This window comes from Eptatretus burgeri, chromosome 15 (genome assembly GCF_056783735.1).
Source record: "Eptatretus burgeri isolate ZD-2024b chromosome 15, Ebu_testis_v1, whole genome shotgun sequence".
In the NCBI taxonomy this organism is placed as follows: Eukaryota; Metazoa; Chordata; class Myxini; order Myxiniformes; family Myxinidae; genus Eptatretus; species Eptatretus burgeri.
This window is the reverse complement of record NC_140975.1, coordinates 58,696,718-58,713,818: the sequence shown is the minus strand read 5'-3', so window position 1 is coordinate 58,713,818 and position 17,101 is coordinate 58,696,718. Positions and strand designations below refer to the sequence as shown.

General features: G+C 36.2%; 1 protein-coding gene across 1 annotated transcript in view; it reads left to right on the top strand.

Moving 5' to 3' along the window:
• Positions 1-17,101, top strand: part of LOC147012277 (uncharacterized) — a 126,175-nt gene that overhangs the window by 56,556 nt on the left and 52,518 nt on the right. The window contains exons 5-6 of the mRNA XM_085856376.1: positions 15,679-15,751; positions 16,529-16,693. Coding sequence (XP_085712502.1) covers positions 15,679-15,751; positions 16,529-16,693 — 238 coding nt within the window. The remainder of the gene's footprint in view (positions 1-15,678; positions 15,752-16,528; positions 16,694-17,101) is intronic.

The window sequence follows — 17,101 nt, the reverse complement described above, 5'->3', positions numbered from 1 at the left end:
AGTGGTCAACGAGGCTTGAACTTAGAACCAACACCAGGCTTACTCATATTACCATGTAATTATCTTTATAAAACCTAATTATTATCCACTTTTTGTTTCAAAACAGAATATGGTGTCTGAGTTTCAAAATCACAAGACATCTGAAGAAGATTGCTGGGAAAGATTATACATTCTCGCAAATGAATATTTAATATTTTCAATTTTGATTAATTATATTTGTTTTGAATTTCAAAAACAGGATCAAGACATTAAGGAGAGGGAGGGAGGGGTGGGGGAGGGGGTAGGTGCGCTCCCCCAATGACCCATCACCCCCTCATCCCACCCCTCCCCTCCCCATGTGTGTGTGTGTGGGGAAGGGTGGGGGTGGGATGAGGGAGGTGGTGGGTCAAAGGTGGGGGCACACAGGGGGATGAGGGGTGGGGCTTGTGTGGGCGGGGCTTGTGTGGGTGGGGTTTATGTGAGCGGGGCGTCGGTGTGGGCGGGGCGTGTGTGGGCGGGGCGTGTGTGGGCGGGGCGTTTATGTGGGTGGGGCTTGTGTGGGCAGGGTTTATGTGGGTGGGCTTCGGTGGGGTTTGTGTGGGCAAGGTTTATGTGGGTGGAGCTTGTGTGGGAGGGGTTTATGTGGGCGGGGCTTCGGTGGGGCTTATGTGGGAGGGGTGAATGTGGATGAGGTTTATGTGGATGAGGTTTGTGTGGATAAATGGATGGGTGGATGAGTGGAGCTTGTGTGGATGGGTGGATAATTTTTTAATTAAATAAACATGTTGTGTGTGGGGAACTAATTAACTAATCACTAATTATGTGAATATGATGAATATGGGTGGGGCTTGTGTGGGGTTTGTGTGTGTGGAGTTTTTGTGTGGAGCTTGTGTGGGGTGGGGTTTTTGTGTGGAGCTTGTGGGGGGTTTGTGTGTGGTGGGGTTTGTTTGGGGTTTGTGTGGGGTGGGGTTTATGTGGAGCTTGTGTGGGGTGGGGTTTATGTGGGTGGGTTTTGTGTGGGCGGAGTCAAAAAATTTCAATTTATCTTTTGTCTTTTGTAATTCCTGTGAATAAAATGAACCTAAAATCTCTTCCCCTTCCAAATCATATATCTTATAAGTCCAAGGAACCGTATCTATTACATCAACAATTTTAAAAAGTTCGTTCGTCCATCGTTTAATATAACCCTTTTCAAAATGAGATTTCCACCTATATATTCTGACGATATCACCAACTTTGAACTTAGGTTTTCTGACATTAATCTCTTTTTCATATTTTAATTTTGTAAATGTTTCTAATGGTTTCATATTTGTTGACGTGTGAACCGTGTCATTATACTTATCCACAATATCCTGAATAAAAGATGACCATTGTTGTGAACCGAGTTGTGTGAATTTTTTATATAATCTCTCTTTTTAGGTACGATTAAAACGTTCAACAACAACTGCCTTCCCTTCATTAAAAGGTACTATATCATGTAATACTGTTATTTTTTAGAAAATTCATAAATGTCTTGTTATAAAACTCTCTACCCTCATCAGTCCACAATTTTTTAGGTTTTCTCTTACTTTTATTAAATATCTGTTGAAAGGCTTACATAAGAGTATTACCTGTTTTGTTTTTTAATGGTACAACCCATGCGTATCTACTCCTCAAATCAATAACGGTTAAAGCATACTTGTACCCCTTATCATTATTGAGTTCAATCAAATCAGCAGACCAGATATAATCAACTTCCTTGGAATAAACTTTCCTTCTCTGAAACTTTGTGAATATTGGTTTATGTAATTAATCAGCTAATTGCTCTTCAGTCTTAATGACATCATTGGAGCCTATAAGTTTTTTGAATTTCCAAGTCCAAGTTTCAATTTAGCACTAATCATCTTCTTCACAATGAACCGATCAACTTTTTCTCTCAAGGTTGGATTTTGTATCAGAGACAAATTATACAACATTTCTCTATCAGCTTCATGCTTTTCTTCCAACGTTGTGGTATTCCCATAATCAATATCGTGTCTCATGCACACTTCATCAACTCTATTGATGGGTTTACTCCAGGATTTAGGATTGTCTGCTTCATCTAATCTTTTATCCAAGTTTGTGCCTGGACCACAGAAAAAATACCCTGGAAGATGTAATTCCCCTGGTATTCCAGTAGTTGTAAATTTACTTCCTGATAAAAACTTTTGTATATCTCCTCCTCGTTTGTGTTTGGAGATAAATTGATTTTTTTTTTGAACCACACACCGATCATATACCTTTTTGTACAACCCTGTTATTTTTACTTTTAATATATGAAATATTTTTAGTATTCGTTTTCTTTTTACATTTGAGACAATAACTAATTTATTTATGTGAAAAATTCCTGCAGAGTGCAAAAACCTTTTTAGTTTCCAACATGCACATTTGAATCTTAATTTTTAAAACATAAAGAATCCTTAGAAATGCCTTCACTCTCTCCTCCATTTATTTAAGAAAAAAAATGAAAAACTTGAATTAAAATGAATAGCTTGTCGATGTCTATAGTTTTGTCGAAAATATTTCAAATAGACTTGTCAATTCTTTGTTTTCCTCCTCGGTGGGTTGAGTTATTTTCTGTAATACCAACAATCTTTTTTAATCTCACTGGTTTCCATATTTTGATATTTATTTTGTCTCGCTCTTTCCTCCCTCTCTCTCTTCTCTCTCTCCTCCCTCTCCTTCTCTGTCTTCTCCTCCTCATCCTTGAATCGCTTACACCCCATAGAATATCATACATATATTCATCAGGATTTCTTGTTATTCCTGCATCCAAAATAATTTTTTTTACAACAGGAAACCAATAAAATATCTTTTGAATTTCTAAAAGAGCCTTACCTTTTCTTAACTTTATAATTTTTTCATTATTTAACATTCTCATTAAATCTTAAGTTGTCGGTTTATCAACATCAGCATAATGCCAATCTTTTATTGAAAATACCTCATTCTTATGTTGCAGAACATATTTATTAAAATACCGAATACCCTTTTCTTGAAGGTATGCTTGGACACAGAAATGATAATTTTCTTGAAGCCTTCTTTCTATCATTTATGTATTAGAAATATATGTAAGAATAATATTATGGCACGAAACACCTCCCCATAGTTAAATCATTTTGTATTTCCTTACTTATTATATATAATCCTGTTTTTTCTGTTTTCATGATATAAACAAGGGCAAAACCATTATTATTTTTACCCTTCTTAAATTTTTATTTGTTGTTTACAAATCGTGGCCCCACAAAACTCATTCTCGATACCAAGTGGATAATATTCTTCCTTACGAGACTGATTTAATTGTTCCAGGTCTTCGAGGTTAATTTTAAATGACCAATTATACCCTAAATCATTCATATCATACCCCCATTGTTCTATTCTCATACAAACGATACGCCCTTCTTTATAAAAATTTATTTCAATTCGAACTGTGAATTCTGCATGACCTGGAGATAATATCAACACTTCTGTATCTTTGGAATACACGGCCGTTTTATTTAAGGATATATATTGTGATAAATCGCTTAATCTCACCAAGTCATTCGCGTCAGTCGGGCTTGGATAATTTTTTAATTTATAAGCATTTTTCATGTTAATATTTTTGGTTATATTATATTTATGTCGTTCAGCCTGTGCCTTTGTGTAATAATTTGATAAATCAATAGGCAGTTCTTGAGATACACCAAAGATAGAACCATCTTTACCAACATAAGTCATTTATATTAGATTAAAAATTTTTATTTTTGTTGAGTTGAAATAACACATATAGACACAATTGACCACAACACTTGGAATTTAATTCTTGGACTTGAAATGTTTGATAAACACCATTCTGTAAGAATTTTATGATTTCAACAGGTGGTGGAAGACCAAAACTATCAAAATAATATTTGTCTTGACGATTAAAAATACAAACCCAATGAGAACCGTTCCCATTATTATCTTCTAAGTTCATAATAATATTCTTTGTATGTTTCGGCACATTTGTTAATTCATCTCATACAAATAACCACATTATGAATTTTTAATTTCTTACGATATTTGACAAGTTGTAAATTTGATGTTGTATTCTTTCCAAATTCTTTAAACCACTCATCAATGCTCATTTATTTATTAGAAAGATAGAATCCATTACCTCTTTTCGTTAATTTTACACCTGCTTGTGCTATAGAAGAAAGCATATCTCCAACTAACAATCTCGCTTTATCAGGCAGACTTTCAAGTTTTTCAGCAAAATCTACAATTACACCACTTCCACTAATTTGTTTCTCCAACTCTTTGTTATGTCTTTCCAATTATTTTTGAGCCTGGAGTTGAGCCTTCCTTTCGTTGGCAGTTTTCACCGCTGTTGAAATACCACCCGTCAATGCTCCAACCGCACTTAAACCAGCAAATAAAGGAATTAGAAATGGGAGAAATCCTCCACTCGTCTCTCTTATTGAATATTTTTTGAACATTGGTTTTGTCATTTTTATTTTAAGTGAGCCAGTGTCATTCAAGATTTTAACCTGTTCTCTTGTGAGCAAAACATAAATTCTTACTGCTCCTTTTCTCTGAATTGTATTAACGTTAATCGTACAAGGCTTTTGATTTTGAACACAGGATGATAGTTTATGAAGATTGATTTGATTAACATATACCCCAGTTGGTACTTTGCCACTCATTTATTTAACAAAAAATTATGTGAGACTAATCATCACACCATTATCTGTATTAATCTGCAATTCTGTTTCTTCCAAAAGCAAACAATATGTATCAACTTCTTCACTCTCTCCTCTTTCAATGTATAGGGAAGTATCCACTCGATTAGACTTTATAGTTTCCTTTTGAGCGCTCAGGTCAAACGCATAGATTGTATACAAACTTTTAAATGCTGTCATATCCAAAATAGGTTATTTATTTCCATTACTTTCACACACCTTTTGGTAAGACTTGAATGCTTCAGCAAAATCATTTTTTTCCCAATTAATTTCCAATCTATCTCGTGGATAAAATGTTCCATCTAGAGAAACGCGAAGTTGTTTCACCTTAGCATTATCACTCAATGCATTATTCTTATCAGTCGCAGTATCACCATCTGGCTTTTTAAAAATGATCCACAGATATCGTGGCTTTCCTTCCAGAACACCCAAATTCCACGTGTAAGTAGTTTGGTTGAGTTTAACGTGTTGACATCTTCTTTTGAGGTATGATACACTGAGTGGTTTCTTTGAGTTAAGTCTTCGATTCAACATCTCTTCTGTTTTAAGATTAGGAGTATATTCACTGATAGACCAACTCATCTCCTCAATTACAAATTTATTCTGTTCACCAAAAGCACTACCAACACCAAAAAGCAATCTATTTTCATTATCATTCCTTTCTAGTTGAAATCTAATTTTATTACCATACAGAACTTTATCATGATCACAAAATCCAAATATACCTTTAAGAGGAACTGCCACAGTAAAACTATTTTCTGCTTTTGTATCATCATTATACATTCCTTTCCTTTGAGTATATCCAGGGTCTGTGTTTGTTCCCGTTGACATATCAGGAATAAAACCTTCGACAGACCCCTTTCCCATTCTATCACTGAATGTATAGAGTGTAAATTTCACCATTTCAGATACAGCAGAGACATAATCAACCACTTCAACTTCTTGTGTTCCAATATACAAACGCACACTATCAAACATTTTCCAGAAGAAATCATTTACAAGTGTAGCGTTTGTGTTATTCCCAGCTTTAGTGAATTTAAATTTACAAAACAAGAAACTTTGAGAGATTCAAATAGGTTTGTTGATTATTTATTTCAAAACTTTGTACCATTCGTATTCCAGTCTGTTCCAGTTATTGCATTTACCTTGAAGTAATCTTCTTTTTTAGTGGAGTTTGAGATAATAATAGTATCATCCAAATCATAGATACTATCAATTGCTTCCATACTTGTATTTATTTAGGAAAAAAAAGATGTTAAAACTTTTGAAACCCTGATCCAAGTATTCAAATTATTTTGTCGTTCTTGGGGGGAAAACTGAGTTTTGCCTTTCTTAATTTCTTTTATTGCTTGTAATTTATGAGATTCCTTCTGGGCATCTTTTATGCTCTTTACAGCACCTGCTACATTTCCCACAGCAGAAGCAGTTGAACCAATTACATCTTTATGTTTAAGAATAGTTGAACCAATACCCATAAGAGTATCAATTATCCCATCTCCTCTAAATTGATGTCCAACACCCCTTTGTCTCTTAGGTTTATAGTATCCTCTACCAAGATGCATACCTTCACCCTTGTAGTATGGGGAAAGGAACATCCCATCCCCTGTAATTATTTGAGATTTTCCCAACTCGTGTTTCCTCATAATAACCATCGTATTTATTTATTGGAAAACTTCACGTAGGTGAATTCTGATGGATATAACTTCTCCATTAAAAGAAATCATACGATTATCTTGGTCGGTTATCCTAAAATTTACTCTGTATGGTTTTTCCTGACACAGGGAGATAAACCAAATTTTTTTTTACATCTCAGTGTATCACAAAATAGTTGAATTATATCTTCAATGTTATAATCATTTAGGTTTTTTTGACGTTTAAATAAACCGATTATATCTTCTTTTTGAAGACCAGCATTCAAACCTTGTGAGAGTAGTTGATACTCTGGTTGAAAACTCGACTTTGTGAAAATTATTAAATTATCATAATCTAAAAAGTTGGGAGTGAGGAGCATCTTTAAAAGTAAGCAGGTTTTTCCACATCCACTTGAACCAACTATGAGACATCTTAATGAATTTGGGAGATTTTTATGGTTGTTAAATTTTATCTTATTTTCCCAAATGGGTAAAAAAATCATTCATTTATATATTTGGAAAACAGGTTATTTAATTTATTATTGGCTTTTTTGGAAACTCTATATTTTATCCTAAGTTCAGGTTTAATTTCAAGATAATCCATTATTTTATTTATACAATATCTTGTGTTTATTTCCCTGAAAATTACATCCATGAATAATATATAACAACAATCCTTTGAACATTTCTCTTATACGTTCAGTTTCTTTCCCTTGTAAGGAAAGGTGTGTTATCACCCTCATACTTTACATTCATTTCTCTAATCAATCTTGTAAAGTAATTCATTTTTGGTGTAAATCTAAAATAATTATTTTCCTTTTTATATTTTTTATTATCATTAATCAGAAGATAATCACAGACTATACATTGTTTATAGGCTTTTGACTGTTTAATCCCCATCTTTCACACGCAGGACAATTCTCAAATTTGTCATATGGAGAATCAGGAAAGTCTAGCAGATTTATAAAGTAAAACTTTACTTAAACTGAAATTCATCTATACTTTCAGTTGTATATTGACTCATATTTAATAATATTACCAACGATATCGATATACTTTTTTTCATTACCAGATTCAACGACAACATTTTTTATATTAAATGTAATTTTAAAATGATCGTTAACTACTATTGAACGAAATGTCATTTCACCTGATATATTTACATCCTTTATTTCATCAGGATTTACATCTTTAGGGTTGTTGAAAAAAATACAAATTTCTCCTTGCGTATTACAGATGGTCTTATCTTTTCTTTCTAAAGCTTCATCCATAAGGTTTTTGTTTTTTGATACTTTTTCTTGTTTCATTGCTTTTTCGAGTTTTGAATATATTACCAGAAGGAGAGGATAAACTTTTGTTAGAGATACTTTAATTGATGTTCTACCAGGTATACTAAAAGCCCTTCCACTGAAGGAAATTGAAGAACTCATATTATTTACCACAATTGTTTTTATCCAATAGTTGTTATATTTATCTTTGTTCAATTTTACATCCCTGACATATTTCTCAGTATCTTTAACAAATGAAGAGATTGATTGAAACTTGTCTTTTGTGTCTTGAAACATTGTATTTATTAAGTGAAAAAGTTGGAGGATAAAATGGTTTTAAGCACAGATTCACCTGTAAAATAAACGAAATTTTCAGCAAGAAAATTTTAGTTTAAGCAAAGATTTATTGTATAAATATGGTGAATACAACACTGCGATGTTTGTAATCACAAATATAAACATTATAGAAAACACCTCCAAACCAACAAACACACATTCAATCTATTTCATAAAATATCTCCTCTTGAGTTGGAAAGAAAACGTTGTGATATCTGCTCAAAGGATGTTTTGAAGAGTAGTTATAATAGACATCTTCAATCACAAAAACACAAGAAAAATGAGTTTAAAGTAAAGGGAGACTATTATATTGAAAACACTGATGGGGCATTTAAAAATAAGGATTTTTCAATTTGGAGAACCCAGTCCATCATCAACAGCTGAATCAATTGAAATAGTGAAACCTGATGTTGAAAAAGTTATTAAAAAGACATTAAAAGAAATGAAAACTTTAAAGTTTTATATGGGAGTGAAAATGAATATGAAAAGACAAGATGTAGAACAAACTCCTTATATGAGAACAGATCTTCATTTTATAACATCATTTCAAGATTTTTTTGAATAGTGGGGTTTATGAAGAACTATCAAAACAAGAGGAGGATGTTGATAACACAGTGGTAGGAAGTGGATTCAATATTTAAAAAAAATCATCTTTTTAGATATACACATTCTAAAATCAAACCCTCTTAAAGCTTCTTCTTATATTGAATTACCAAAAGAAATAAAACTAAAGAAGGCAGTTGTTAATATTAAGAACAATGATAATAAATGTTTTCTCTGGTCTGTTCTTGCTCACTTTCATCCACCAAAATGTAATTCAGAAAGAGTAAAACAATATATGAAATATGAGAATACCTTGGACATTAAAGATTTTAAATTCCCAATGCCACTAACAGATATTCCTAAATTTGAGAAAAAGAATAATCTTTCTATTAATGTATATGGATTAACGGATACAAACAAAGTTAAAATATTAAAAATTTCAAACAACTATAAAAATGAAGAAACACACATTGATCTTTTATATTTTAGTGTTGGAAATAATTCACATTACACATACATCAATAATTTATCAAGATTAATCTCTTCTCAGGTATTCAGAACAGCAAACAAAATATATCCTTGTAAGCGATGTCTTAATTCATTTCATACAAAAGAACGATTAGAACAACATTCAAAATATTGTAGTAATCATAAATCAGCTGTAATTACAATGCCGAAACCTGGTGAAAAGATTTCTTTTGAAGATTATAATAAATCTATCATGCACCCATTTGTGATATACGCTGATTTTGAGTGTATCCTTAAAAAGATAAATACTGCTTCTCCTAATCCAAAAGAATTACATACAAATAAATATCAAAAACATATTCCTTGTGGTTTCTGTTATTATATCAAATCATCTGTTGGAGAAAAGTATAACAAACTTGAACATTATAGTGGAAAAAAAGCTTCACAAGAGTTTGTAAAACGATTAGAAAAGGATTGTATAAGAGACTCACTAAATTAATGAAAAACAAATGAACCGATGAAATTAACCAAAGAAGAAAAATTAGAATTTAGAAAGAACAATATCTGTCATATTTGTGAGGGGGAAATTAAGGAGTCGAAAGTTAGGGATCATTGTCATCTTACTGGTAAATGTAGAGGTCCCGCTCATTCCTGTTGTAATCTTAATTATAAATTACCTTTTTATTCCAGTCTTTCTTCACAACAGCGCCAACTATGATACACATCTATTTATAAATGAACTTTCAAAAACACCAGGGAATATTTCTGCCATAACAAACACAAGTCAAAAGTATATTTCATTTACAAAAATGATATTCACAAAACCTTTGACTCGTATTAGGTTTCTCGATTCTTACAAGTTTATGGGAACCCCACTAGCCTACCTCACATCAAATCTAAGCTCCACGGACTCTTTTCCAAAAGAGGAAATTCTCACTAAAGGAGGAAATTCAGATTAAGGAGAGAATTCAAAGTAAAGAGGAAATTCTAATTAATGAGGAAATTAATGAAGAAATTCTAATTATAAAGAAAATTCGAACAATGAATGAAATTCTAACTAAAGAGGAAATTCAGATTAAAGATGAAATTCTGATTAAAGAAGGAATTCTCACGAGAGAGGAAATTCAAACAAGGAATGAAATTCAAAGTAAAGAGAAAATTCTTACAAGTAAGGGAATTTATCCTTATGATTATATGGATTCATTTATGAGATTTAAAGAAACACAACTTCCTTCAAAATAAAGTTCCTATAATAACCTTTATGAAGAAGAGAAGTGATAAGGAATATAAACACGCACAAGAAATATGGAAAATATTTAAGATAAAGAACCTTGGAGAATATCATGATTTATATCTAAAAACAGACGTTTTATTGTTCGCTGATGTGTTTGAAGCTTTTAGATCACTCTGTCTTAATAAAAATTGTTATGGATTCGATCCTGCCCACTATTTCACAGCTCCTGGTTTAGCTTGGAGTGCAATGTTGAAAATGACAAAACAAGATATAGATTTAATCAGTGATGTTGATATGCTTTTGAAGATTGAGAAGTCTAAGAGAGGTGGAATATCACAAGTATGTTCAAAAAGATATGCTAAAGCAAATAATAAATATCTTCCAAATGATAGTGAAAAAGATAGTAATTATTTGATGTATTTTGATGCTAATAATTTGTATGGATGGGCAATGTCTCAATCTCTGCCTTATGGTAAATTAGAGTGGGTGGAAGAAAAGGATTATGAAAAGGCTTTGATGAATATTGTTATTTCTTCTCAAGAGGAATTGAATGACGAAGAAGAAGGTTATTATTTTGAAGTTGATTTGAGGTACCCGAGTGATCTTCATAATAAGCATAAAGACCTTCCTTTTGCATGTGAGAAAGAAACCCCAAAGAAAGAATGGTTCAGTGATTATCATAAAAGTTTTAATATTAAAGGTAAATCAACAGAAAAGTTATTAACAACATTCTATGATAAAGAGGGATATGTTTTGCATCAGAGAAGCTTAAAACAGTTTTTGAGAGAAGGATTGAGAGTAGCTAAAATTCATAGAGTTTTAAAATTTAAACAAAGTCCTTGGGTGAAAAAGTATATTCAATTCAATACAGATATGAGAGCAAATACAAAAGTAAAATTTGAAGGGGACTTTTATAAATTAATGAATAATGCTGTATTTGGAAAGACTATGGAAAATGTTAGAAACAGGCAAAACATTAGATTCGCAACATCTTGGAAAGAAGCTTCGAGATTGATAAATAAACCAAGTTTTGTAATGGATAAACCAATTTATATTGGAACAGCAGTTCTTGATTTATCAAAGATATTGATGTATGATTATTTGTATAATGACTTAAAGAAAGAGTATGGTGAAAATGTTTCATTGTTGTATATGGACACTGATAGTTTTATCCTTGATATAAAAACTGATGATGTTTATAAAGATACGAAGAAAAATATTGGAGTATATGATACAAGTAATTTCAGCAAGAAGAGTGAGTTATTTTCCAAAACGAATGAAAAGGTTATTGGTAAGTTTAAGGATGAGTTGGGTGGAAAAGTAATGAGTGAGTTTATTGGATTGAGAGCAAAGGCATATGCTTATAAGTATGGTGATCAGATTGATAAGAGGTTAAAGGGAATAAAGAAATATGTAATAAAGAAATCAATAACTTTTAGAAATTACTATAATTGTTTGATGAATAAGAAAGAAGAATATAGGAAAATGAATACAATAAGAAGTTATAAACATAACATATATAGTGAAGAAGTAAATAAAAAGGCGTTAGGAGCCTTTGATGATTCGACATTTATTTTAGATAATGGAATAGATTGTGTTCCATATGGATATTGTATGATAGAGTGTATAAAATAGATTGTGTTTTCATGATGGGAAAATGGGTTAGGGTTTTTTAAGGGCTACCGCCGCGTTTTTTCGCAATATGTAAATGGTCAAACCAAGTATTAATCAAACTAAAGAGTGGAGAAAATCTCAGTCTTGGTATATAAATGGAAAACATAATGAATGTGAAAAATATCAAATAAGTCTTATTGAAAAAATAACTAAAACAAAGGTAAATAAAACAAATAAGCAAATCAATTTAAAAAGTAGTAAGTTAGAGGATTTAAAGAAAAAAAAATGAATATCCTTGAATGGACTGAAAACTTTGATGGTTATCAATTGAACAATGAAAAAACAATTTACTATAATCTCAAAATGATATGTGGCTCAGGAGGTGGTCAAACAAGAGCATTAAGAGAAGTTTATCATTTCGTAATGGCACAAAAGGGGTATCTTAAAAAATATAAAGATTCAAATGTTTTGTTTTTCAATATTTTAGATGGGGATTATTGTGCAAAGAAAATCAAACTATTGAAGGAATTTGAGAATGAACAAATCTTTATAGGTTCAATGAGTGAGCTAAACAATATGCATCGGTTATTTGATAAAGAGTGTCCCGAGGCTTAGACGTTTCAGATATTTTTTTCGAATCACCTTTAACAAATCTTTATCTTATTGCATGGATTATTTGAAAAAAAAAAAAAGTGTCCCCAGGTTAAAAGGGGAGACAAATAAATATACCTTGGGATAAAAAGGGGGTTTATTTTTAGGGAAAAAAAAAATATGAATCGCTGAAAATCCCCCATTCATTTACATGGGGAAAAGTGAGCCAGAACCAGTATATTCACCCTACTCTTGGGATTCATGATGAGTTGACATCTTCCGATATGATTTCTGCATTATGAGACAAGGGAAAGTCAACCACCACAATTACAGTATTTGGGAGGCAGAAAAACTTCAGCAAGTCTTGGACCATTCAAGAGACTTGTGAAAAAAAAAATCAGTCTAGTGTTCTCTCATGATCTCTCTTCATTGATCCTTTCCATTTTTTGGAAGCAACACTCAATGGTATTCAAAAGGAAGACCTAGAAGGAAACCGAAGAAGTAAAGAGCAAAGATGGAGTCATCAGGAGGAAACTGGATAGGACTCGGGTTTCAGCCGCTACTCCACAACCCTCAAACCCATCCAGATGTTACTTTGCAATTTTGTAGAATTTTTTAAAAATAAATGGTTGGAACAGTTTTGGTGGCACCCCACGAAGACCAAGAATCCTCCAGAGGACATCCCAAGTCAGTGAATCAAATGCTTTGCAGAGATCAACATAGGCTGCAAGCAACCTCTGCCGAAACTCTCGTCTGCATTCGGTGAGGACCCAGAGGGTAAGGATGCGATCAATCGTTGACCTCTTTGGTGTAAAGGCTGACTGCCCTGTGTGCTGATGCTCAAGCAGATGGTGGTGAACCCGATAAAGAATTATGTGAGCAAAGACCTTGCCCAGCACTGAGAGCAGCGTCACCACTCAGTAGTTGTTGCAGTTCTGGTGCTCACCCTTCCCTTTCCAGAGAGGGACAACAAGGCCCCTCTTCCAGTCAGTTAGGATGATGCCTTTGTTCCAGACAGCACAGAACTGAATGCAACAACATGAGTACAGCATTTCCACCAGTCCTGAGAAGTTCTGCATGGAATCCACAAATCCCAGGAGCTTTATCCTATTTCAACCGGTTCACCGCAACCTGTTTTTCCACAAATGAAGATGGATCACAGTTGATTGGAGGTTCAGCCACAAGGATAGTAACACCCCTGACATCCAACTCAACAGCTGGTGGAACAGCCTGGTACAGCTGCTCAAAGTAACAGGTCGAGCGGGCCTTCACTTTGGGCTCCTCTGTCAAGATCTAACCCCCTCCCCTCCGCTCTCACTCCAGGACACTGAGAGATGGCTTGGTGGAACACAATGCGCGAATTCCCCTGTAAGCATGATGAGAATTACTTGACCACAGGTGATGTTCTATCACCTCACAGATTCCTCACGTATAGACCTCCTTGTCCACCCTCAGCACACATAGTTTTACACCTCAACACCTTGGACAGCTCAGCTCTGCCGTTAAGCCTAGCCTTGTGTGGTCAATGGTATCAAGTGTCACTTGAGAGACAAAATTCTTCTTCGCCCTACAGCGAGTTCCATGATATTCACCGGAAACATCAAGGATGGTGGTCTTGAAGGCACTCCACAACTCTTCAGGATTCCACAAAACATCAAGACCCCCCCCAAGTCCATTAAGCCTGTTCACAAACTCCTCAGTTACTGTCTCATCCTTGAGTTTGCCAACATCCAGCCAAGGCTGGGATGGTACCGTTCTCCTGCCTGTGGTCGTTATTGAGGAACTGTGCACTCCGGTAGACCCTGCAGTTTTGCTTCATCTTCCAGCGACCATTATCCTCTTTATCTCTTTGCTGAAGACTCCACCCTCTGCTGTACCATCTGTCATCCCTCAGATCGGCAAGCAGCAGCTTTTTCACTCTCTGCAGATCTGGATGAAATCACAAACTGGTCCAACACGTGGAATATGTCTTTCAATCCTGACAAATCTCACACTCTCACTATGTCTCTCCAAAAGGACCGTCTGGAAAACCCCTCATCTACTTTCTCAACAATCCTCTTGAAGAAGTCCTTTCATTCAAGCTTCTGGGTCTCACTGTTTGCCATGACAATTCCTGGGAAAGCCACATTTCCAAGCTGGCCTCCAAAGCCAGTCACCAACTCGGCATCCTCCATCGTGAAAAGTCCTTCCTTGGCACAACTGAGCTCCTGACCACATTCAAAGCTTTCGTCTGCAGCCTGATGGACTATTGCTCTCCACTCTGGGCTTGTGATCCCGCCTCTCAACTTTCTCGGTTTCACAATGTCAAAACCAAGGCATTCAGGATCATTGGTATCTCCCACGATGAGGCTGTCTTTAGGTCTCTCACTCTCACCACAGGCAAGTCGGTGGTCTTTCTGTCTCCCCCCCTCCCCCCGTCTCCTCGCTGGCCTTGCCCTCACCCTCTCCATATTTCCGTTGTGCATCCTGGGTATTAGCTCTCATCCAAACCTTGATATTGTATAAAAAAAAATCCATGATGATTGTCAACAGTGTTCCTTCTTTTTGCCAATTACGTTTGCAGTTTTTCTTTTTCAGTTTTTGTGCGATCTACTTTCTTGACAAAATATTAACACAAATACACTAATAGTTTCTGCAATAAATTAACAGTCGGCAGTGGCTGAAGATACCGAGAAAGCAATGCAAACAAATGAAGAGATACTTAGACAGCACACATGGAGGTCGAAAGTGGTGGGGTTTGTACGTGCCTGCATGCATGCAGGTTGGAGGAATAAGTTATGGGTTGGGGCATGATTGCAGGCAGGCCTTTGCCAGTTAGATAGCATGGATTTTAATTTCTAAATGCTTCTGCCCAGTTTTACATGGAATAGTTCGGTTAAAAACTAAAACGTTGCTGTTTGGGCGCTTTAAAATCACCCCAATAATGTCCTGGTATACGGCTTACCCTCCACTCATGCTTCCTTCCCTTCCGCTTTGGCAGCCTTCCCTCATGCTATCCTTCTCCCAAACCCCCTCCCCACTATGTACAACTCTCCAGAAGTCGAGGAGAGGAAGGGGTGTCAAAGAATGTATGGATTGGACAAATGTAAGCTTTTTTATAGTAGTTTATTTTACGCTCCCCCAGCTTTCCCTCAAATCCCCCCGATCAAACTCATGTCCAGAACACCCCCCCTCTCTCCCCCATCCTCCTATATCCTTACCCTACCTTTTTCTCCTCCCCCCCTAATATCCCTGACAGCGAAGAGACGGATTGGAGTTGCTCGTCAAGAATAAAGAATCTCATTCCTCGTTTCGCTCAGCCATGGCCAAATCATCATGGACCTCATTGTCATCGTCCATCAGTCAGGAGTGCAGTCCCGTGTTGCTCAGAACGTGAATTGTTTTTAAAAGCACATTGTTGTTCTGGAAAGCCCCTCTCAACTCCCACAATGTGGGCTCTCCACGCACATCCACTCCTTCGTGGAACGACCTTCGAAGAACATTTCAATTGCACTCTTCAAGGAAGCCAGTAAGTACATCACCATGTCATGTCATCCTCCATTCCTGCGCCCACAATGTGTAACATCTCCATCGACTCTCTCTTTCACTAACCTCGAGGTAATCACATTCACCTCGAAGCCCGTCTCGCCTGGGTTCGAATCCAGACGTACCTATAAACCGTCATCCTGGTGTTCCATCGATATGTCGTCCCTCGGATGGACGCTAAACTCGGACGTCCCGTCTGCCAGGATGTTAAAGATTCCACGGTGTCCTTCCTGAAGAGTAGGTAAGCTATCGCCGGCAGCATGAACAAATTACAAACACCCACCATTCCCTAACCTTAGTCGAACATCAGGCCTGACCAGCCGGTTTCCTTCAGGCCTGACCTCACCTCCGATGAAGCCTCGTCACAAAAAAAAAAAAAATTACATTTTAACGTTGATAAACGAGTCCAGATTGAAGATACAGCGCCATCGACAGGCTGTTTGTTGGTACCGCAACTTGAGAGCGCGCACACACAAACCGAGCAACGATCGAAGGCCCAGAATCATGGAGTGGTGAAGAGCAGCAGCAACACCCTTTTAAAGGGCTTTTCGGTTATTTATACGTAGCGACGTCACGTGCATGTGGACGTCAACCAATGGGGAAGCGACATTTACGTGACGTCAGCCGGGGCGTGCTGCGGACCCCCCTCCCGGCGCCATCGGCGCGGCGAGCGCTATAAAAGCGACTGCGGAGGGAACGCGCAGCTTCCCCGGTTCGCGGGACGCTGTCCGCTCGGATATAGCGCACACCGAGGCGACTATGGCGCACTCGGGTCGCTCAGATCAAGTGGTAAGGTCCCGTTGTTGTTTGGAATTTATTTCACCCCTTTTCCCTCGGCTTTTTTTTTCTTCTTACATGCATCCGCATTGGCATAATGGCTTCTTTCCACCACTCGTAGCCCCCACCTCCCAATCCGCCTTCCTCCCCTCCCCGAACTCGGAGTGCTCCCTTCAGTTGTGGTTTCACTTTTAGCCAACGTCGATTTGTACCACAGCGGAAAGGTGGCGCCACTGCAGCAACCACCCCCCTTTGTCTCGCAACACGTTATGACGTCAGCACGCTCCACGATTCAGCACGTTCTGACGTCATGAGTGATACCCCCCCCCCCACGGCCCATATGTGATCCGATTACAAACAAACCAAGGCGAATGCGTTTGAATGGAAATAAATGGCGTCTCCGAGTAATCGTGTTATTTA